Genomic DNA, 24,474 nt, shown 5'->3' with positions numbered 1-24,474 from the left:
GATGAGGAAGGAGTTTTAAGGGAGAAAGGCATAGATCAGGGTACTGATCACATGGAGAAACCAGACCATCTATTGCTTCTGCTAGAGGATCCCTGTACCTGGAGACACACCTGTGCAGTTTGCTGTTGAACCTGGAGGCCAGGAGATCCGGCATCCCCCATCTGTGACACAGATCCTGGAACACATCACAGTGTGTTCCATTTCCACACCTGGGATGTAAACATCTCCTAAGGCTGGAACATGAAGTTCTGTACAGAACATGAACCACTCTGACACTCTGTTCTAGGAACAGTCTGCTTAACCACCACATACACTGTGACCTCACCGGAATCAGAATAAGGGTCCCCAAAGTCCAAGTCAGCCAATGCAGGTGCACTGCATGTATTGGTGGTGAGCAGTACCAATGGCCTAACTCCTTCTCCCAAACTCTCTTCCGAAACATTTCCTTCCTCAGACCAACTTCGCCCGACTGCCTCGGCTCCCAAGGACTTAACGGTCAGTGGTTTCCCACTAACCTTTCCCCCTGCAGTTGACACTTGAGCCTGCCCAGGGCTGGTAGACACAGTAGTAGTGGTAGAAGTGACTACAATCTTCCTAGGGGCAACAGGCGTGACAGCATGGAAATTCTGTTTCTGTCTCTATGGCTGGATCCACTTTCCCGTCAACCTTACAGGGTCCTGTCAGCCGCTCTGTCAATCGAGACTCCGTTCCTGTCGCGGACTCCCATATCAGTCGATTCACCATGCCTTTCCGGCGACTGCTAGAAACCGGAGAGTCTCGGTGGTTGGAATAGTGGGTGGTTTAGTTCCCGCAGCCATTAAGGAACTTTTAGTAGCTGGTTCCTTCCTCTCCATTGGAGTGACAACTAAGGATGGTTCAAACCATGTCATCTTCTTCTCCTCCACCATCCGACCTGTGGTGTAGTCTAGTCAGAAGGCTCGCAGTGGCAACGCTGGAGGGACAAACTCCCATAGAAATGCTCCCCGTTAGGCAGTGAGTCTATGGCCGAGGATTCGTGAACAATAGATAGTTATATATCCGCAGGCTTTTAGGTGAATCCCGGTGTTGGGATTCCAATCACCCTCCATAAATCCGGTAACACCATTGTAGATTCCAGCCATCTTCGCTCTTTCTCTGATGCAGATCACAGCAGCAACAGTAGCACGTGTCTCACAACAGCCGTGCCGTTGTTGACTGCGCGCCTTTTATCAGGTCACACAGCATGACCAGTTAGGGTCAAAAGCAGCTAGAAATCTCCTCCCCTCTCATGCTACCAGGCTGCTCCAGCACGTGCACAGATGAGCTCATCTTCACTATAGTCTGTTTTCCCCCTCTCTCGCAGTAAAAACCCCACTCAGTCCAGAAAATGACATTTTCTCAGAAAAAAAGCAAATGTTTCTTGTTCAAAAACAAAGATTATCAGTACAGTCTCTTTAGTTGCTAGGAGCATCCAAAACACAAATATAGTGATTTTGGGCACAAATTCCTTGGTCACTGGATCGGTTGCTATGGGTTCCCGCAGCACAAAAATTCACAGAAATGGCTCAAAAGTGACTAGGATGATCCCGGATGAGCCCCCAAATGTAGCGCTCACCCCTAAAGGAGCCACTAGAATAACCCGTGTCATCACTAGTTGTCTAGGGGTTTGGTCTTCAGCTGCCCCATTAGCATTTAACTGCTCTTCTTTAGTGCCTACATTTATTATGTTTTTTTTTACTTTGTTATAAAGGATTAATGTTGCCCACTAAATTTAAAGTGTAACTTCAGACAAAACTTTTTTTATTTGGAAAGTGTATGGAAGAGATAGAACCCGTGTCAAGTTTTTAATGCTTATTGAGACATCATTGAGGATATTTCCTCTTCCTTCCTGCCCCACTGAAAAGGTAATTACCTAGACAAGAAGCGAGGGAAAATCTCCTATGGTGACAGAACTGATGGGGTTCTAGATTTCCCCTACTTTACTAGCAATAAATGTTATTGCAGTCTGCTCTTGGGGGTTTTCCTTCACTTCTAGCCCTGTGACACTGGGAAGTGAAAGGAACTCTTCCCTCCTAAGGCCATACAGAGCAGTAAGAACTGACACAGGTTCTAATTCTTCTTTACCCAAAAATAAAAAAATATTGTTTTAGCATGAGATACATATTGCTTTGCTATACTTGTTTGCAGTGTTGTTCGCTGTGTGAACAGTTTATAAATACATCCCAAAGTCTAAAGTCTAAAGTAAACTCTACATCTATTTTTAGCATGTGTAAGTCTGTACAGTTTCCTTATTCTTACCAGCAATTTTGCCAGCAATTGCACTTTATGCAGCAGCATTGTCAGCCTCCCTCATTCAGCTGTTGGGCTGTCTATCTGATAGACCTGATATGAAGCCCAATGGCCAAATGAAGGAGCTCACAATCAGGCTGAGAACGCTGCTGCTAATTGCGATGCAGTGGCTTAGCATTGTCAGCCTGTAACAGGAAGTCTTGGTACTGGTAGTATCTGCAGGTAAGAAACTCTGCAATAGATTCATAAACAAATACCGTAGAAGGTGCATGTTCAATTGCTGAAAGATAGGCATTGTTTTCTTCATTTGAATTAGTTTATAGGGGATGCACACTTAGTCCACATTCCCAACAGGCAGAGTCTAAGTCCCTCAGTTTTGCATTTGTCAGCCTGTCCTCCGTTATAATATTCTATGTCAAATTACATTAGTTGCTTATTAAAAGATCTTCTGTTACTATATCAATATTTCTTGCTGGGGACTCCCCAACTACTCACCCACTTGAAACCTCTCACTAACCCCCACCATTTTCACAACAGAACAACCAGTTTTCATCTATCCACCATACATGCATAGGCCGCAATAACTACTTCATTTTTTGAATAGGCTGCACATTTTCCTAGGTTTAGTCTGCCACTTGTCATAATCGTCTCTCTCATACTCACTTTACCTTTTCATACCTGTACCCCCTTGTGTTTCACATGTTACCTATTCTATTTCTCCCCTTTTTCCCACATCATCCACAAACTGAAAAAGGAAAGACAGAAATCACCCGCCAGTTTAATCACAAAAATGTAGATGCTTGTGGGTGCACCCAACCAATCTTTAGACCAAACCATGGCACACAAACATAAACGAAGCTCTCACTGAAATAAAGCAAAGAACAACTCCTGCCATGAAATGTAAAATCTTTTCCCAAACAAAATTCTATTAGAGCACGACAACAGAAATCATTGCATCTAACTTTATCCCTAGAATAAAAGACAGCAATGGGCAGACCCACCGGACAGCAAATGCAGACCAGTTTTACACTTACTACTCTCAAATGTATAACCTGCCACCAAGACATGCTCCTCCTGACAAGAACAAATAATAGTCCCTTTATCATTAGAGAATTCCTCATGAAAAATAACCTACAGTACCTTCCTTAGACTTCTCATACATGCAAAAATTGGAATCCCCATACTGAAGACGACCTCAAAATTGGCTTTATCTCTAATGAAACAAAGCACATGTCCAGACCCTGATGGCTTCACAACCCAATATTTGAAAAACCTTTTTCCTGCTCTTAGCTCCCACCTCCACTTTTGCAGCCAAATTGGGATAACACCTATTTTATATTTGTTAAATGTTCTCATTCACATAACATAAGTTAAAAAAAAAACGAATTTAGAAAATGCTTCTTGCAGGTCAAATTGCTTTTGCTTGGGTTAGGGTTTCTATTTGGTTTCTTAAGGGTTAAAATTTCTACTTGTTTCTTATTTGTAAGTGGCTGTGAGGGGTGAGGGCTTTGTTCATTATCTTCTGTATAGTAGATCTGAAAAATTCCTGTCCTAACCAAGGGTTAAAAGATTACAGTCCTGGCTACTGAATTCAGATGTTAATGACATTATTGAGAGAAACACAATCCTCAAATTTCAGCCCCAAGTCTTTCTATTAGGACAGATCACTGTGAAGGTGCTCAGAAAAACATGGAAGCAGCCGTGTTGCCTGCTGCAACAAAACATGTAAAAAGTAAGAATTATTTTTTTTAATGATTTTTTGTTATGCTGTGTGAATGGGGACACATCACAAACATATAGAAAGGTTTTCTCAAATTTGACTTCAAAAGTGAAAATAGGCTACTTACAGCCTTAAAGTGTATCATCTAACTCACAGCCTCATCTGTCATTCCTCCATTCACCTAGTTACGTAGTAGATATGGTAGGAAAAAAGACACAAGTCCATCCATTCCAACCAATGTGTGTGGGTGCCAGATTAAGTTATCTATTCTAAGAGTGTACCTATCCCTATATATTGTGCTCATCAACTAAGACATCTAGACGTTTTTTGAATTTTGGCAATGCTTCCACTTGATATCTAGAGAAGGGTGTTCCACATTTTTTTTGCTGTGACCTAAAGTAGCCCCTCTGCAATTGCAGATTAAACCTCCTTACCTCTAACTTTTCTTAAACACCTCCTCCTCTAAGGTAAATACATTTAAACTGCTTAATCGTTCCTCATAGCGGAGGCCTTTTAGCACCCTTATTAAAGTGGAAGTAAAGTCAATAAAATAAAAAATCGCTCTGAGCTGCAAATTGTTGGCAGAAGAGATATGCAAAGTCTCTTCTGCCAAAATTATTTTTCGTATGCACTGTATGGTGCATGCGCTATGCAGTGTACACACTTAGCCCATTCATAGGGTCTCTAAGATGCCGTGAATGGGACAGGTGCAGGGGAGGATTTAACACCTGTGCACTTATGCAGGAGTTACATCATGAGGGGCCACGCTATGGTTCAAGATGACTTCGTAAAACACCGGAGGTAGACAGCTGGTGACAGAGCTGAGGCAGAAAGATCGAGCACTAGAGATGGGAAAATTTGTAATGTAAATGTGCCCTAGTTTGCAAGTATGCTGCCTACAGTTTGTCTGCTGCTAAAGGAATCACTAAGATTTGCTCTGATAATTATTACAAAACTGCATTGCCTCATTTAGGAATTAGTCTGAGAGAGGACATGGTAAAGCTATTTGTTAACTGCAGGAAAAGTTATAAATATGCAGCAGTGTTTGCTAAAACCCTTACAACGTATACAGGTCATCTAGGGCAATTTCTAAACAAAAGTGGAGTTATACTTTAAAGGAAAATGTTTGTAAATATAAAAATTGGTAGAAGAAAAAACAGAAAGAGAGGGAATGAAAAGGTAAGATAACCAATTTATATTATCACCAATATATCTCAGATGTAAACAGTTAGGTAGGCCACAACATTTAGGTAATCATGCATCTGGGGAGGTGAAGGGAGGGATAGTTAAAGTCTTGGTGGGGGCAAAAAGGTGCTTTGATTGCAAGTGAGCTGGTCCTTTAACTCCAAAATGTATATTTGTATCCAAGTTACACTTACCGTAAAGTTTAAATATGTATGTTGCATCTGTCCACATTAGCAAGTGCTGTAAAATTGCATCACTCTCTTTAACATAGTTTCCTTGGTTATCCTTTGGCCATGAATTTTCTATAACACTTGACACCAAACGTCCAAAATTTTCCAGATTGTAAGAACTTAACTTGCTAAGAATATTGGTCTCTGACTATATGAAAAGAAAAACGTATATGGCAAAGTTGAGTTTAGTTACTAATCTGTCCTTAAATCTACTCGTGCAAGTCAACAAAAACATATACTGTAAATAATTACCTCCCACAGCTGTTAGGCAACCACTTATATACAGTAATTTAGAAAAATAGTGCTACAACACTAGTTTTAGCTACCAGGCAGTGCGTACATAAAATTAAATTGCTACCCCATGCCCCAGTAGTTTCTTTTTCCAGACTGGTGTCCCTCAATCTACAGCTGTTTATTTTCTTCAAAACTCCTAATTTAACCAATTCAGCAATTTTAACATTGGGGCTTATGAATGAAGCAACATTTTGGACATTACATATGATACAATACAAAAGTCATAAATTTTTTGCACAAACAGGGCTTCCTATTAGCAGCACCATCTTCCAGTATTTATTTTATTTCTATGTCATTTCAAGAAAAAATGTTTTAAAAAAAAAAATAGGGAAAAAAACAGATATAATTTTAAAACAACTAGTGTTGCTCTAGGTACAAAGTAATAATTCATAAAATTATGTTTCTCATATAAATTATGGGTTACTTACAAATTGAACAAAAGCTTTACAAAAAACAAAAACATTTTAAGAATATACACATTGACTTAAAGCAAGCCGGTCAACAATCTCCAAATCCAAATACTGCCCCTGTAAAGTCAATACTTACCTCAGTAGCCTGCGCTACTGAACACCACTCTGATTAAGAGGAATTAAGAGCTGAAGTCTGTGCAAAAATTGACACTTACAGTAGTACTAATCTCTTATGTCACCTGCAGCGCTCAGTAGTTCCTGCTGCCAACTTTCACGCCACTTCTGTGTCCTGTAGTGATGGGATAAACCACTTAATGCAGCAAAGGACAAGATTGCATTCCTGGAAGTGTCAGTTTCTGCAGAAAACTTCAACAGAGGATTTCTCAGGATGGGGTCAACATTTGGCAGCGGGGAGGCAGAAACGTGTAAGTATCCACTTTCTTCTTAAAGCTACATTTATAAGAATTTTTAGTGCTGAGGCAGGGTGGCTTAGAATAAATGGATATATCTTAACAGTCATTCAGCAATGGACATAAGCACACGTTTTGATATAGAGAGAGAGAGTCGCTAAAAAGAACCATCTAAAAGTCTGAACTAGGAATTGATAAGATTGGGAAAACAACATGAACATTGGCAAGAACCAGAACTTCTACTCCTTAGATGTTTTAAAAGTCTAACCTTGCCTATCAGGGATAGCTGTGTGATGTTAGCCTGTATTGGCCTATGTCTACCCAGAACTGACAACTGACACTCTGTCTAGGCTGCTGGGTGGTAAAAACTGTCAATTAACAAAGCTCTTAATTTTCATTTATGTAATAATAACAGCACCTTTGTAATATGATGGTATTTGTAGTGTGTTAGCTGTGAGCTTAGGCAGGAACAGGTACAGGTAGTAAACTGACAGGGAGAAAATACAAGTAAATAAAAAATGTCAAGTAACCCACAAGATTTAAGTTTGAATGTCCCATTAAGACAGCTTTTGCATACTTAACTATCTAACCACACATATCCTTAAGAAATAGACCTTGGTGTGATTTACTTTATAATTTGGTGCACTTTACCTGGCATGCCACATGCACTGCTTTGATTGCACAGTCTTCAAAGCATTTATTAATGGATGGGTGAAGACCTTTAAATGCCTTCTGTTCTTTACAATACAGAGAAATTTGATCAATTGCTTCTTCCTATAATAAAAATAAAAATAGAAACAGTGTATTGGTATAATTTCTATATTTAAAGAATAAAAAGAGGTCTATGGCCAAACCTTTTTTGGCGTTAGTTCTTTTTTGGGTCGCAGGAAAACATTTACTAATGTCCTCCTGTGAAACTTTGCAAATAGCAGGCTATTGCCCACTATATGCAAACAGCCCAGAGCCGCCCTGCAGCAAGGAAAGATCCCGACAATACTGTTGGGCACCACCACCCCATCTGATTGACAGTTGTCTCTGCCTCTGTGCCTGTTACCTCCCCTGCCTGTCCTTCCAGTCAATGCCAGAGGGGGAATCCCTGTGGGGAGTGGTGACTACCAGTCATTGCTCTCTGCAGGTATTCTGACTCAGAATGTTGTTGTAGCGATTTATCCCTTGCTGAGACCCCTATGTCTGGCCTGTATAAGCAGATATAATCACTGCAGACAATCCTTATCAGATAGCTGAACTCACCAAATACCTTTTCATCCATGAGGGCGCTTTATTTGAATGCAGCAGATTACAGCAGACAACAGGATACAGTAGATTAATGAATAGACAGTATATAAAGGTCAGAGATAGTAATGTTTATAAGCATGCAATGCAGATTAACATGTGGTCATGTTACTTAAGGATATAAATGTGATTCTCATTTCACATTAATGTGAATATCAACTAGGACTATGAATTGTCATATTTATACAACTATTGTGACAGCACAGCAGAGAGAGGATTGGGAAGTGAGCAATCAGTGGTTTGTGATCGCTCAGTTCTTGACCTATAGAGCCGATGTGTGACAGGTGCAGTTTTACAGGCCGTCTCTAACTATAGGGATGAGTGTAATTAACTCTCCCTATAGTTCTCCTTTAAAATAAATGGTGGGAATTAAGCTGCTTTTTAATATTCACAACATATGTACTTCAAAAGCAGAACTTCAAGCAGATTTAGCAAAAATAACATTTATTCCAGTTATGTATCCATTATAAATCTATTATAAATGGATACATCAGCATATAAATCAGCATCACATGTGGATGTTACCTAGGACAAGCTGCATGCAAATACACTCTGCCTTGAAACGCCTAATCCTCCACACTGACACCCACCCATCAAGCCATTTTGATTGTTACGTAACTCCTCTCCAGAGCCAGCCCACTGCTTGCATCAGGGTTGAGGGCTCTTGAGAGGAGTAATGAGGCAAGATGCTGTAATGTTTTCAAGAAGCTATGTAAAGCACCCTGCCAGCCCCTCCCACCAGCCATGATCTATCACTATTGTATAGAGAAACACAGAGACGCAGTGAGGATGTCACTGGGTCTAAAATAAGGCATGTAATGAAAATGGAAAGGTTTTATTTAAAAATGTAATTAGCATGTCAGTGAGAGGAGGAGAACCAGGAAAGGCAATTATAACTATGTTAAACTTTAGCTTTAAATGTACCTGTTTAATCTTCCTGACCAAAACAGGGACAAGAGCATTCTTCCACCTCTGAGTTGCATTTTCACCAGCCTTAAGGATGACATGCCACGCCTAGATCAAACAGAGTGTGTTTAAATAATGAAGAAAACATAATAATAAACTACAATTGACACATTTTCTAATATAACATAAGTCTTATCATAAAGCTGTGGGAAACATTGATGCTTTACTGATATCCCCTTTTCTAATAAACACTTTACTTTAGAGCCTTGGTTCTCAACTTGTGGGTTGTGACCCAAAAGTGGGTCGCCGCATGCCTTCCCCTTTTCTATGTAAGAGGCTCCTCTGCCTCCTTCTAGCGCAGCACTGTCAGTTCTCGTGCCCAGCAGCCATTCAAAATATGCTGCACAGCACCCAGTGTCTGCTTGAGGTGGGGCGTGTCCTGTAGGTGGTGCCTGGACCAGAGTGACATCACATTCTGGCTCGCGGCACCTCTACGGGCACGCATGGGAGCTGTACAAGCAATGCACATATGGATGGAGCTTCATTACAGCATAGCAGCCCACAATGGACCCCAGGCTGAGGATCCACTCCAGTTCTGGTACGGTAGGGAGACTGGTTGTACCTTAAAAATAAATCAAAAATTAAATTGAAGGCCCATTTACACTAGTACAGTGCGATAATTGCATAGTACCGTGCGATTAACTCACTGTACCACGCAATCACACCTACCGTGCATTCTGGTGTGGGAGGTGTGTTGCTTTGCCATTCATTTGAATGGTACCCCAAAGGCACCTCCCACCCACAGTTCGTACGCCCACACTGAAATCCGCAGTACCCTAATGCAGTGCGATTTGGGTCACGACTTAATGACAAGGTCAAATGTGGGTCCTGAGGTTACACAGGTCGAGAACCACTGCTTTAGAGATAAGCTCTCATTTTTAACCATAATGCTGTATTAATAATTAGAATTACGACTTATTACCAACATTAGTAAAAAGTAGGGCTGCGGAAATTAATGATTAATCCCTCGATTAATCGTTAATTTTTTTGATCGATCAAAATAATTTTGATCGATCAAAGTTCTTTTGATCCGTACTCACCTCTCCGCCGACTTTACGGATGGGGGGGGAGAAGGCACCTCCCTGAAATGAGAGGGACACCTCCCTGAAATTGCTTATTTCAGGTTGGGATCCCTGGCATTGGCCTATACACATAGAGCACAGCAATGAAGTAATAAAATGAACTAGGATCACACTAGTCCAGCACGTTATTATTCTGAGTTGCCCTACTTAAGCTGCGGCCATATTGAGTGGGGCACGTGAGATTAATAACGTGCTGGGTTAGTGTGATCCTAGTTCATTTTATTACTTAATTGCTGTGCTGTATATGTATAGGCCAATGTAGTTGGATCTGTATGTGCGTTATAATTAATCGAAATTAATCGATTAAAAAAAATGTCTATTAATCGAACAGGAAAAATTTAATCATTACCAGCCCTAGTAAAAATTACTGAAAACTGCTCAACTCCATACCCAATAATCAATCAAATATACAAAAACTTTTACCCAGAGTTCTGAGTGGAAACTACGCTTTCCATATGCATTAAAAGTAAATTTATCTCCATAGACATCTTCCAGCCATTTTTCGGTCGAAAACAATGATTCTTCCAAAACCATCTCCAGATCAGGTACTTGTGAGTTAGATTCTGATGTATTATCTGTTTGTTGTTGCTAAAAGTAGTGAAAACAAAGAATACTTAAGCAAAGCAAGATATGTCTGCAGAACACCAATGTTAAAATGCTAATATTGTCCATTAAATAAATCAGCAATACATCAGGATTAATCTAATGTCTCTAGATCCTAATAATGGAAATATACTGGTCTCTGGACTCTTACTAACAGCAGCAGAGGACTATGGGTAAGAGCACAACACTAGCAACAATAGAGGTGTCTCCTACAGCAAGATATTCATAACTGTTTTGTTTGGCTACCCACAGACATAAGACATTCCATTAGCACACACAAGTTTTACTTCTGATGAATAAAACACTCTTTTTTGCTAAATAAAGTCACGCAACAATTATATATACATATTTCTAGCAACAACTTCACCCTCATACTTCTCCTCTTTGTATTTTTCACAAAAAGGGAATTTTTGCACTGGGGTTGTATTATATATCTGAGTTTAAATCGGCCCTATACATTCCAAGTGGACAGTACACAAAGTATGTACAGTCCTATTTTTTTTTTTTAGGGTAGTGCATTTAAAACCTGAGTAAAAAAATCATGTTTTGTGCCAGCATGCTGTAGAGAAGGACCCTTTACCTCTGTGTAGAAGCAGTGTTCTTTCTGCAGCAGTCCTGTATGACCCCTGCTGAGCCAGAGCTTGCAATATCAGCAGTGAAGATGACATTAGCTGTTTGCAGAGCTATAGGTGTGACTCATCTGGGGACATGCCAGAACACTGCAGAGAGACCACTGCTTCCACACAAAGAGCAATGGTCTTACTTTACAGCACATTGGCCGGCTGTGGCTGCATTTTAAACAAAATAAACTGACTTTGCACATCTTTTGTTTTGGACTGAAAGTTCAGCTGGGCTTTAATGACTTTCTAAGGCAGTATTCTTCAAACATACTAAATATCTGCAGTCTGTACTCACCGGTAAACCTGAGATACGTAACATTGTTAAGATTATTTTGGCTGAAAGAGCTGGGAGTTGCTGTTCAGTCTTCAATGATGGGGTACAGCAGATGATTTTGTGCAGGTCCAGGCTAGCTTTGCAACACATTTGAAATGCATCAGCATTGGGAGGCCTGCAAATGACAAGAAATGAAAAACGAATGATAGAACATTTTAGGAAAGATAGAGAATAAAATATCCCTTATAGCAGTTTAAAAGAATATTAGATGTTTTAGTAAATGAACGTACACATGCCCACTTAGGTTGCTAGGATACAGTATCCCTCAAGCTGTATAACAGAGCTAGCTGAGAGCCATTTACCATTTGCAATCCCTCTCACTAACTTTTCAGGCAGATATGAAAGTCACAAATTCATTTAGTTCTGCATTCATGAATAGATCATTACATGTATTTTTAAATGCAACCAGTGCATTTAGTATAGGGCTCTTGCAATCCCATGTACAGCAGAGATCAGATTAAAAGAGGGAGAAGCAGCATAAGGAGCCAGTCAGGTATGCACCAATGTTCATGTGCTAACAATGAACATGCAGATAGAAGGAAAGGCTAGGGGGAAGGACTAATTTCTAGTATTATTCTTAACGGCATAAGATTAAAATTAGGTATCTTGTGCGGCCTGGGAGGGCTATGTGACAAAGCTGTGCAAATCTCAGGACTGAATGGGCAGAAATACAAATCCTTTGGCAGGTAAAACAACTACTTTAGTTGGATTTTCTTTGTGTGTTTAGCTGTTTGTATAGCGTTCAGCTTTATAGGCATGTCCTTGTGTGGCGGGTATTGCGTGCACGCACGGACGTGCGCATGCCTGTCTCAGTCAGTTGTGCCAGATAAGCTATTTAAGGAGGATTGCTGCAGCTGCATGCTGCTGGAAGATCTTCAGCTACAACCTGCAATCTGTTGTTCCTGTTCCTGCTATTCTGGTTCCGACCTGGCTTTACTCTCGACTCCGCCTGTCTGCTGCCTGTCTTCTGATCCCTGCTTGCCCTGACAACTCTTCCGCATCCCGGAACCGCTTGCCTACAAGGTTCTGACCAAGCTTTCCTGTGACTCTGCAGGCTCCAAGGAGGGTCCTAAGTTGGATGCAGAAACAGGCAACTCAGAGGAAGACCTGCAGGCATCACAAAGTGAACCAGCCAAGAGGTGTTAAGCATTAGATTTCCCAGCAGGAGCATGGCAGCTGGTCCTCTTTTTGTGTCATACATATTGCTAAAATGAACATTTAGCCCCAAAATGGCAGGTAAGGACCCTCAAGGGATAAAATGTAATCACCTACTAACAAACACTACAACCAGGTCAAGCAAGAAGATGGGTGCAGACACATGGGTAGAGACAAGCCATTGACCACAAAACAGGGTACTGGTCAGTCAGTTTGTGTTAATGCTCACTGAGGCTTCAGACAGTTACCACTGAGCAGAACTGGAAATGTTTGCAACAGTATGCAGAGTGATCTGTACAGCAGAAAGTGATCTGTGCTGTAGGGAAGAACATGTAGAGGCCCTTGCAAACATGATGGCTTGAAAACCCAATGTAGAGTGTTTTAGAGCCTCTGGAAACATCATAGTAAAAAACAGAGTTGAAATTAGGGCCTTAGGAGCAATGCAAATTAGGCATTCCCCTGTAAAGCACTTCCCAGGGCACAGTGAGGCAATGAACAGTCTTACCACAGTGAAGTGCTCAGGGCCAGCCTCTGATCTTTGTTCCAGAACTGCTGCAGTAAATGCCCAGATATGTGGCTTCATCATAACACTAAACAGACTGGCGGTTTTAGGCCTCATTCACACTGCTGCGCATACGTGCGTATTGTACCATATGCAACATATGCAAATAAATGGCTCCATACACATAGCTGCGTATGGAGCCGTATATTTGAATAGCGTAAAAATGCGCAAAAACAGCATGGAACCGAGATGCGTCCAAGCAGCGCATTTCTGCGTATTTTACGCGCATTCGCATGTTTGCGCTCATATACGCACATACGTGTTCATTAGATTAGGAATGATGCATTCTGGGAATGCAAATAGGGCACGCGTATATGCACATACGGTCCTATATACGCTCGTATATACGCAATATACAATTTTGCTCGCGTTGTGTGTGAATGAGGCCTTATAGTGGGAAAAAAACACTGAACATGGCATGGCTACTGCAGTGACAAGGAGAGTGCACAACCGTCACAGTGAAGTACCAGATTTTTGCTGATGTGGGATGACACAGAATCCATTACATAGGTTTACAATTAGATGTATACACTATTTGACTGTTTTCAGGGGAAAAGGGGAAAGTAAAATTGATGGGTTAGTGTCAATAACCACATCTCTTAGTCCTGGTTCACACCTAGGCGTATTGCATATGCGCGTCTGTCGTTGTCGTGCGTTTTTTTTACCACGATGCGCGGTAAAAAAATTGCGTGACAAACGTGCGTTTCCGAGGGCTACTTGGCTGTATCCCAATGGAAACGTGCAACAAAAACGGCCCAAAGTAGTACATGTACCTTTTCAGGCGTGGGCCGTTTTGTAGCGCGTTAGGGACGGGCTGAAATACGCCAAGGTGTGAACCAGACCCATTGAAAACAATGGGATTTTCATGTTGGAGCGTTTTGTAGAGCGTTCGTCGAGCGTAGAACGCGCTACAAAACGTTCAGGTGTGAACGAGGGCTTAGTTTATCACTACACCTCTCCTAGGCTGTACCGCTTTATTTTCACATTTCTTCTAATTCCATGTGTCTTTGTGTCTATCTTTTATGTAAAACCCAAAGACCTTGACTACTTTCTCAAAGAGAAGGGCTGACTGCTTGTATCCAGGTACTGCAGAGAGAAATGTTCCCAAAGCAGCTACACTTTACCCACCTCAAAATCCCCATCACCACCACTTCTGGTTGGATAGCTTATTTAGCATGAAATTTAATATACTTACTTGTCCTGTTTTTCCATGAGTTGTATCAGTTTCTTTAAAACACATTCAATTTTCTGCAACAAACAGAGTAAATGGAAAGTAAAAATATACTGACTATTTATCAACAGCAGCTTAAAGAAAGTATAGCTTACAATATGTGCAGACAATTATTAATGATGCACTATACGAAGAAACACCCCAAAAAATGATTACTATGTCAGATGAGTTTTCAGTTATTCACAAAAAAAGATGGAACTCTAGATTCCTGAGCCATGATCCCACTGCTGGTAGATTTCAGCACAAAGCAGCTGGTCTTTGGTTCAGAGGATCCCAAAGCAGGAAAGATAAGTAAGCAAACAAAGGCTGAAGTTTACAGAGGGTTTCTGTTAGGGTTGAGGTTACAAGGTGACCTAAGTCTTAGGATGGAAGTTCAAGGGTGTGTAAGGGTTGTGGTTACAGGGAGGTTTACTGCTTGGCCTGAGGTTACAAAGAGTGTTAGTGTTGGGGTTCAAGTTACAAGACTTAGGGGGTTATTCACTAAAGAGCCGAAGGATACAGCCATAGATTTTGCCAATCCTTTGGCTCACTTCAGCCGCTGGAGCCCTTTGGTTCAGGTGGTGCATTGAATGAGTTAATGTGCAACCTCGCTAGGTCCTCAGGAAGGGGCAGGTTTTTACCATCAGTGTGTGGGCAAATACAGTCTATATAGGTAGATTTAAAATAGTGGTTTTTGCACAACTGTCAGACTTGTTAGATATAGTTTTAGTTCTGACGAAGATGGTTTAACCATTGAAACGCGTTAACCCTCACCTATCCATTGCCTTTGATGATGCTCTGATGTCCAGTCGGCTTAGTGGCATATGACTTTCATTGTATGCAAGAACCTACAAGCTGTGTATACACATGGACTCTTGTGAGTATAAAATTTGCTTTTATATCAATTTTTAATAAAAAGTGCTATCATAAGAAGAGAGGGCGCTGTTCTTGTTTTTTTTTGCATAGATTTCAACACTGTCTATCCTTACAAAAGGTTAAAGGCTTGTGTTCTGCATTGTATGATAATGATGGGAAGCTCACTCTGCCCCCAGCTTGTCCCTCTGAAATGGTTCAGAATAGCATGCAGCCCTGTGTATATGCCTGGTCCAAAGAAACAGCTAGTAAGGTAAAAAACATTATTTTAAATAATATTTTAGGTATGCTCTGTTATTGGGAACGCATAAGAAACATACAGAGGGGATTTCTCAAATTTGACTGAAAAAGTGGAAACACATTGTCAGGTTTACACTGACCTCTCTGTGCCTGTTGTCAGCTCCTTGAAATTTAAAACAGCATGTTCTGAGGGCGCAAACAATTCTTAAAGGAATCACATCTAAAAATTCTTCCATGTGTTTAACTGGTATTAAACACAACCAGGATTGTATTAGTAATGGGTCCACCTGCAGCAAATATTTCTTGGTAACCATCTTTTTAAGAATATCTCTGGCAATAAAAATGAGAGATTAATATTGATTACATGTACCAATGTGAACGAATAGTAAAATGTTTGCAAAAGTTTCAAAAACACTACAAAAATATTAAACATCAGTAAATGTAACTGATTTTATACATATACACACACACACACACACACACACACACACACACACACACACACACACACACATATATATGTGTGTATCACACACAAAAATAGGTAGGTGGCCTGCTGTAGAGTATATAGGGCTGCCAGAGGGTGACCTTCAGGGTTAATGAAAGTTTATCTAATGCAATAACAATCTTTAATTGTGGTGAGGGGTTGGAACCCCAGTATTTATTTTGTTGTTGCAATCTGTATCCCTGTCAGGGACATTTAACATCTCTATTTGTCCTTGTGACTTCTGTCAACAGGGCTGAAAAGGAGGGGACATTTTTCGATAGGGACATTTGTTTTGATGGCAACTTTCTAAAGGTGGCCATACACCTTACAATTATCGTACAATTTATTTTGTCCCGTCATCAAAACCCTCGTTTGATTTCCATTCAAATAGCCCATCATGCACAGATCAATGTTGATTATGATAATCGTTCGTTAGCAATACTAACTCTACGATTTTCATCAATCGATAGAACGGATTTTCGTTTGTGCACGTGCAGTGTTCTTCTTGCTACTTTTTCCATACGAATGCCACCAATCCATTGATTTTCGCTTGATTCGATTAAAGTTTTTCAGCCTGCCCGTTCGAGGAAACTCGGCCAGTTGTACAGTAATTGCGATCTTGCACTTCCTATCTTCCTATCGTGCACTTCCTATTACTATCCTATCACTGGCCGATTACTGTTCGTTAACGCGATTGCGTTCGTTTTTTCGAACGATAATTGTAACGTGTATGGGCACCTTAACAGAGCCTTTCTCCAGTAAAGGGAAATCTCTCATTTGGCACAGATGGCACAAAAAACTTGAGAGGAAATAAACAATCACGGTTGTGCAATTTTCTTTTATGCAGGTAAAATTTATAAAAACCATTGCTTGTAAATATGAAAATGTATATATTTTGTTCAAGACATCCCATGTGACTTCTAAATCCTCCCCATAGGGCATTAGAACATAATTTCGCAATGTGAGACTTTGGGTTTAAACCAATATAAATGAAGAAACAGTTAAACATTTATTTTTCTGGAAAAATTAAGCAAAGAGTTTGATAGGCTGGTAAGGGCAACTCAAATGTTTTCCTTTCTCTTGTTCTAGTTTTTATGAAAAAAAATCCCTTTGTCTTTCAGCGGCTCTGTGTGTAAAAAAATTAAAGGAACTTGGCTAAGGGGAGCTAGGGACACTTTTGCATAGTGATAGGGTATACAGTACCGGTGTAGTAGGTAGGGTTGCAACCTGTCCAGGATTTACCCGGACAGTCCAGGTTTTGAATGGTGTGTCCGGGTTTCATGGCAGCTGAAACCCGGACAACTGATGTCAGGCAGACAGGGCAACCAAAATTAAGATAGGGGCTACTAAAAATAGTCTCGACTGTGATATTTATGTACATACGCTATGTACATATGAATCATTCTCCCCAAAACATTTCCGTGCATTGCTAGAGTGTTCGGGTTTCGCTGGAAGAAAAGGTGGCAGCCCTAGTAGAAGTGTGAAAACATCCCTTTAATGGGAGATGAAAACAACTAGTATTTTAGTCAGCTGTTAATTAGCTTTGTCCACTGCTAGAAAAGGCAAATTGCATAGCAATGCAACATAGTTACCTTTCACTTTTTTTTATTTTATCATAATCAAGGCCTTCCAGACCTGCCCATATATCTTCTTGCTTGTCTCCTTCTGCTTTACGGAACGTGTCTGGATTAGATGCAGCAGAAAATTCATGAAACACAGGTAGGATCCACACCCATTCATCAATACTGGCATCTATACATTTCTGGCAAAATGCCCTTAAATGGATATCCATCCTGTAACAGAAGCAAACAGAAACGCCTTTAGCTTAAAGTACATCTAAATTCAAGAGCAAACAAATAATATCTCGCAACTTAATGGTCATTAATTGTGATGCCTGCATTGGTTTCTTAACTTTGTTAACTTTGGATGGAGGGGGAAGGATCAGAACCCCTGTCTGTTTTTTTTACTGCTACCTGAGGTTGAGATTTGCTTTCTGTCCTGCTGACAATGGCTTCACCTGACAGTAAGTGAGAGAACATCTGCAAATGGTGCAGACACAGTAATACAAATCAGAGAGGTTCTTTCCCTTTCCATTTCTATAAGATAGTTTTAATTTCTGCTGCTGGAGAGCTTCACTCACTTCCTCTCTGGTAAAATAAATTGTCTGCAGAAGGAGAAGTGAGGGAACATTGCCAAATGCTGGCACACAGCAGTATAAACCTGTTACGGGTTCTAACCATTCCCCAATCCATTCAAACCTAAAAAATGCACTTCGTTTACTGTACATTATCAGGCTAAATTCCTTTTCTGTAGTACAGAAAAACACCTGTTGATCCTGCCAAAAATTTTGCATGAACTGAACCGAAATCTCATACAATGTAATCAGTTTTCTCAGCTATCTCTGTAAACAACAAAGCAACACCCATCTACATAATGGGGATGAGGAGAGAGGGAGGTGTTTGCAGGGCAGGCTAAAAGGCTGCTCCTCTATAGATACAACGCAGTGAGTTAGTGTTGTCACAGGATAAGAAGTGGATTACTGGCAGAATCACCACGGATAAAAAGAAAAAAAAACAACTGAAAAAAGAAAACTAAAACAGGATAAAATTCAAAATATTAACAGTCACTCATAAAGCCTTCCACAACTCTGCCCCCGGATATATCTCAAATCTTGTCTCAAAGTATCACCCTAATCGTCCCCTCAGCTCTTCCCAAGACCCCCTGCTTTCCAGCTCCCTTGTGAACTCCTCCCATACTTGCCTCCAGGACTTCTCTAGAGTCTCTCCCATCCTCTGGAACTCTTTACCCCAACCTGTCCGACTATCTCCCACCTTGACTGCCTTTAGGCGTTCCTTAAAGACTCATCTCTTCAGGGAAGCCTATCCCACCTCAACCTAACCACTGAACCATCACGTTCTCAAACAATTCATCCCCACACAGCTACCTCCTCATGTATCACTCCCCCCTCCCCTTTTAGATTGTAAGCTCTCACGGGCAGGGCCCTCCTTACCATCTTGTCTTGAATTGTATTGTGATTGTAATGTCTTCCTTATATTGTAAAGCCCTGCTCAAAATGTTGGTGCTATATAAATACTATGTAATAATAATAAAGCAACCTCCTCATCCACAGTTTGTTGAAACATATGACATTTACACTAACATTTTATTTCACTCCTTGTATTTTGTGAACTATAACTCCCAAAATAAACTGAAATCCCAGAAATATGATATACCCTATAAATCAGGACAAATAAAATAATTTATTATGAATTACTTTCTGTTAGCTACACTAACTATGTACACATTATCATTGCCAAAACTGTACAAAATGTGGGTTTTTTTGTGCATTTTTGTTTACATTTTAGGGGGGGTTTAATAAAGATAATTAAGAGTTTATATATCCATATGATACATCAAATTAAAGCCAATTTTCTACTTTAAAAAACAATATATAATATGTGTAGGTGCAATGAGTGAGGAAGATGGAAATTATGGTTAAACAAACACATGGCAAAATTGCTCCGATCCCCGGGCACAAAAACATTTTCTGAAGCCGTGTTACTAAGGGGTTAGGTTGCTATAATAGTACAGCCTAAACATGTCAGAAATAGGGGTGTGTGCTGTTATTCACTTATATCATCTCCCCGGGAAAACTAAAATGTCAGACTCCCAGTGGTAGCTTCACAGTATTACACAGGTCAGAGACATTAGACAACGGACGTACGGGTCGTCAGCAGGTGGCGCCGGGCAAGTGCTTTCCAGTATCAGGTAAGTAGACTCTGAGTACAAATATATATATATATATAAACTCGATGGACGTTTGTCTTTTTTCAACCTGACTAACTATGTCATTATATTCTTTTATTTAAATAAATCAGCCTTTTTTTCAATACAAAGAAGTCTTTGATCTCCAGTCAATAAGCTAGGCTAGAATTATGTTATCAGTCTGCTACAGGCTGGAAAAGACATCCCCTCAGTCCCCTTTATGCTAGATCCACTTTAAGAATAAAAGTAAGCTATGAGTGGAAAGGCTGCACTATTTTAACAATAAAAGGGTGGACATTATGAATATTCAAACACTCACTGCTGACTGATTCTCTTTAAGCGAACCACTTTACCAGGTTTATCTAAAAATGTTTTATTAGACCATAGTCTCTCTTTGCAGGTCTACTTTATGACATACAGTATGTGTGCTTGTCACATTAATGAGAACAGTTAAAGAACAAATACAAAACAGTACACGTCAGCTGGTTTCTGAGTAAATGCATGTAATGCAGGAATGACTTACCCTGAGATTTTACAGAATGTAGCTTTTGCTCTACGAAGTTCGTCAATCATCTTGTCTTTGGGCATTTCATCCAAACACAAAACACTGCATATATCTACAATATCGGCTCTCTCAATGGTAATAATAAAATGCTTTATTACGAGGATACAGACCAAACCAGCTATCAATCGGTTTTTAATGTACTCTGCTGGTAGTTTTTTTCTATCTAGGAAAGGTTCACAGATTTGACGAAGAATGTTCAAGATGAGTTTTTTTACCTAGGTGTCGGGGGGGAAAAAATAAATCACTATCAATTCTCTATAAAAGCAAGGATACTGTAATATATTATCAGAATTGGCCCTTAATGTCGATATGGAAAATTATGTTAAAGCTCAGCTCCAGGAAAGCAACTAAATATACAGTTGAAAAATACATATAGTATATGTTGACTGACTTACCTGTTAAATGTTTTTTCTAACTATGTACAGCCATTTTTGGAATCCATATACCTCTGGGAGACAGCACAGTCAGGAGGGTGCCCCAAATGTCTCTCTCAAGGTCTGTATCATCAGGCTTTTGTTCTCATGGGACAGGATTTATATTCCCATACAAAACACAAGCTCAAAACACAGACCCTTATAGTGTATGTAAACCCTATCAATTAACTTATCTTATTTCCTCAAAAAAACCTGTTGATCGTGTGAGCTGATCATTTCATGTGCTTTCTGTCTCTGCCTGCAGTGATCAATACCCTTGTTCCCAGACATCTCTATGGACTACAGAACAACCCCAATGTTAAGGAGAAGAAGAGAGGGAGGTATTCTATAGTTATGTCCTAGTGTGGCAATACTGCTCCTTTAAAGATATATTATTATTATTATTGTTATTATACAGGATTTCAATGGCGCCAACAATATAAGGAAGACATTACAATACAAGACAAGATAGTAAGGAGGACCCTGCACGTGAGGGCTTACAATCTAAAAGGGGAGGGGGGAGTGATACATGAGGAGGTAGCTGTGTGGGGATGAATTGTTTGAGAATGTGATGGTTCAGTGGTTAGGTTGAGGCAGAATAGGCTCCCTGAAGAGTTGAGTCTTTAGTGATCGCCTAAAGGCAGTCAGAGTGGGAGATAGATGGACAGGTTGGGGTAAAGAGTTCAAGAGGATGGGAGAGACTCTAGAGAACTCCTGGAGGCGAGTATGGGAGGAGTTGAAGAGGGAGCTGGAAAGCAGGAGGTCTTTGAAAGAGCGGAGGGGGTGGTTAGGGTGATACATTGAGACAAGGTTTGAGATATATCCGGGGGCAGAGTTGTGGAAGGCTTTATGAGTGACTGTTAATATTTTGAATTTTATCCTGTTTTAGTTTTCTTTTTTCAGTTGTTTTTTTTTCTTTTTATCCGTGGTGATTCTGCCAGTAATCCACTTCTTATCCTGTGACAACACTAACTCACTGCGTTGTATCTATAGAGGAGCAGCCTTTTAGCCTGCCCTGCAAACACCTCCGGGGGCTGAGTTGTGGATGGCTTTGTAAGTGGTTGTTAATATTTTGAATTGTATCTTTTGTGTTATTGGAAGCCAGTGGAGGGATTGGCAGAGGGGGGTTGTAGACACTGAGCGGTTAGTTAGGTGGATGAGTCTACCAGCTGCATTCATGATAGACTGAAGGGGGGGTAGCCTGTGTAGAGGTAGGCCAATGAGGAGGGAGTTGCAATAGTCAAGATGAGATATAACAAGGGAGTGGATGAGCAGCTTTGTGGTTTATTTGGTGAGGAAGGGGCGTATTTTGGAGATGTTACGAAGTTGAAGGCGGCAGGATTTGGATAGTGATTGGATTTGGGGAAGAAAGGTGAGGTCCGAGTCAATGATGACACCTAGGACCTTGGCATGGGCGGAGGGGTGGATAGTTGTGTTAACAATCTTAAGGGAAAAGTTGGGGGAAGGTGCACGGGCAGGAGGAAATATCATGAGCTCAGGTTTTGAAAGGTTGAGTTTTAAGATGTGTTGCGACATCCAGCCTGATATGTCAGTTAGTAGATTAGTGACACGCAAGGACATTGGGGGGTGAGTTGTGGAGTAGAAAGATATAAGTAGTAGAAGGGTGTACAGTGGTTCAGACAGTGCCACATCCTAATATATATGGATACAAGAGAGCAACGAACAATGGACTTTTTACGCACCAACATGACCACTTAAATTTGTATTAAAAAATCATATTGTATTGTGTGCATTCCTGTTAAAATCACATTAAAGATAAAAACATCAACATGCATAGTCTAAATAAACATAATTATAAAGGTATCCATGTTGATCTGATGCATCACTCCCCCAAAACAGGAAGTCAGGGTCAGTGCTCAGGGGACAAGCTGATTCTGCAGGAAACTCAAACTTTTGGGGTTCTTTCACGCATGCGGAGAATTTAATGAAAGGGCAATGTGAATTATCGTGCTTATAGTGTTAACAAGGCATTTGGCAGGCATTTTCAAGGCATTAAGGAGGCGTCAAAAATGTTTGCAAAATGCCCTGCAACTAGGGGAGTGTTAAAGGGGAAGTGATGTGATAAAGGGAAGTGACCAGCTTTGAGGTGTGCTTAGGCTGTTGTGAAATTTGCAGGCATATTTTTAGTTTTCTGTGCAGTGTATTGCTGCATTTGCTGCATTTATATTAATAAGAGTTGCAGTAGTTGGGCAGACTTGAGTCATACAATTCTGGGTGTTGCTCAACAGCTTGAATTAGCCATGCAACATTTATTCCGGAGATGATTGGTTCTGGTTGGTACTTGTAATGCCTGGCAATGGTGTGGCTGGCACTGCTAAGCTGCCACTGGTATGGTCGGCACTGCTTTGGATGACATTGATAACAGCTGGTACTACAGGGTGGCATAGGTCAGGCTATCACAGGTTGCAAGTACCTTGGCTAGAAGCTGTCCTCTTGCTGGCAAAATGCTAGCTGGGTGCAGACAGGTAGTGGCATCTGCACCTTCTCTGTTCACTCACTCTGATTCCCCAGAGGTTTCTGGGATTGCAAAACCTCCTATGCCTCTCTTAAAAGACATGTGCAATGCTTCTTAAATGCCGGAAAAATGCTCTATTAGATCTTCTGATCTTTTAAAGGAGAATTATGAGGTGAGTGATTTTCACTCAGCCTCATAATCTGAGCCGACCTGTGACAATGAAACTGTCACAGGTCGGCTCAGTAGACCGGGAAGTGAGCGAACACATACCGGCGCTCGCTCACTTCTCGATCCTGTGCCAACAGAGAGCCGTGACAGTGGAGGGACTGGATTCCCCCCTCCCCTGTCCGATCCTCCAGCGCTGATTGGCGGAACGGACGGGGGAGGGGACGGGTACAGCTGGCTCTGCCTCTAGATAGGCAGAGCCAGCTGTCACTCACGCAGCTGGGTGGATCCAGACATAATTGTCGGGATATGTTCTGGCTGCGGCATCTCAGTATACCGCGAGCTGTAGCTCGTTTATACTGAGCTTTGGGTGACGGGAGGACACTAGTTTGTGTCCTTCCGTTACTCTTAGGAGAACTATGGGGAAAAGGCCTAACTGCATAGTTTACTTTAAGTGGATTTTCAATATACTTTAATGGAGGCATTTGTCTAGCATCAATGTCTCTAGAACGCGACGTGCACTCTATTTTTTAACACACAGCAACAAAACGCTATCGCTCGTGTGTGAACAGCATTGGGCAGTTGCTATTGCACTATCCCACATGAGCGTTAATAGGCGGCAGAGAGGCTTTAAAAAACGCTTCTCTAATGCCTGATTTTAACACACATGTGAAAGTGGCCTCTAACATCAAGGAGTAGCATCCATTGCTAGGCATCTTTCACATGTGTGTTAAAATCAGGCATTAGATGCACTTGAAACAATGCTTTGAGCAACTTAAATGCAAAGCAACTGCATTTGACTCACTTCTTACAGTAATTCTAATGATCATGTACAGGAGCCTGAAAACAAAAATTCCATATATTGCAACTTACCAGTCCTTGGATGTATTTGTTCCCTATTTATCAGGCATTTTTCCTTTATCTTCACTTGGTGATAATGCCAGTAACACACTTCCTGTATTAGAGTGACAATGCTCACCCACTGTACTGTGCCTATGGAAGAGCAGGGTTGTCACCCTACGCTGCTCTCCTGATTTGAACGACAAATCCTATCCTCTCCATTACATAGGAAGACTTTCTTTTGTAGTTAACAGAACATAACTGAGAAAAATGATACCATTCTTTGATATATCAGATCAGCTCACAGG

The 24,474-nt window shown here is 40.8% G+C and overlaps 1 protein-coding gene across 1 annotated transcript in view; it reads right to left on the bottom strand.

Moving 5' to 3' along the window:
- Positions 1–24,474, bottom strand: part of LOC108785794 (E3 ubiquitin-protein ligase RNF213-like) — a 162,824-nt gene that overhangs the window by 123,130 nt on the left and 15,220 nt on the right. The window contains exons 9-15 of the mRNA XM_018554943.1: positions 14,328–14,380; positions 12,353–12,484; positions 11,377–11,530; positions 9,817–9,858; positions 8,735–8,824; positions 7,169–7,291; positions 5,368–5,551 (exon numbers count right to left, since the gene is read on the bottom strand). Of these exons, the coding sequence (XP_018410445.1) occupies positions 5,368–5,551; positions 7,169–7,291; positions 8,735–8,824; positions 9,817–9,858; positions 11,377–11,530; positions 12,353–12,484; positions 14,328–14,380 (778 nt within the window). The remainder of the gene's footprint in view (positions 1–5,367; positions 5,552–7,168; positions 7,292–8,734; positions 8,825–9,816; positions 9,859–11,376; positions 11,531–12,352; positions 12,485–14,327; positions 14,381–24,474) is intronic.

The sequence above is a fragment of the Nanorana parkeri genome, unplaced genomic scaffold (assembly GCF_000935625.1).
Source record: "Nanorana parkeri isolate BGI_ZX_2015 unplaced genomic scaffold, ASM93562v1 scaffold179, whole genome shotgun sequence".
NCBI lineage: Eukaryota > Metazoa > Chordata > Amphibia > Anura > Dicroglossidae > Nanorana > Nanorana parkeri.
This window is presented reverse-complemented; position numbering and strand designations above follow the sequence as displayed.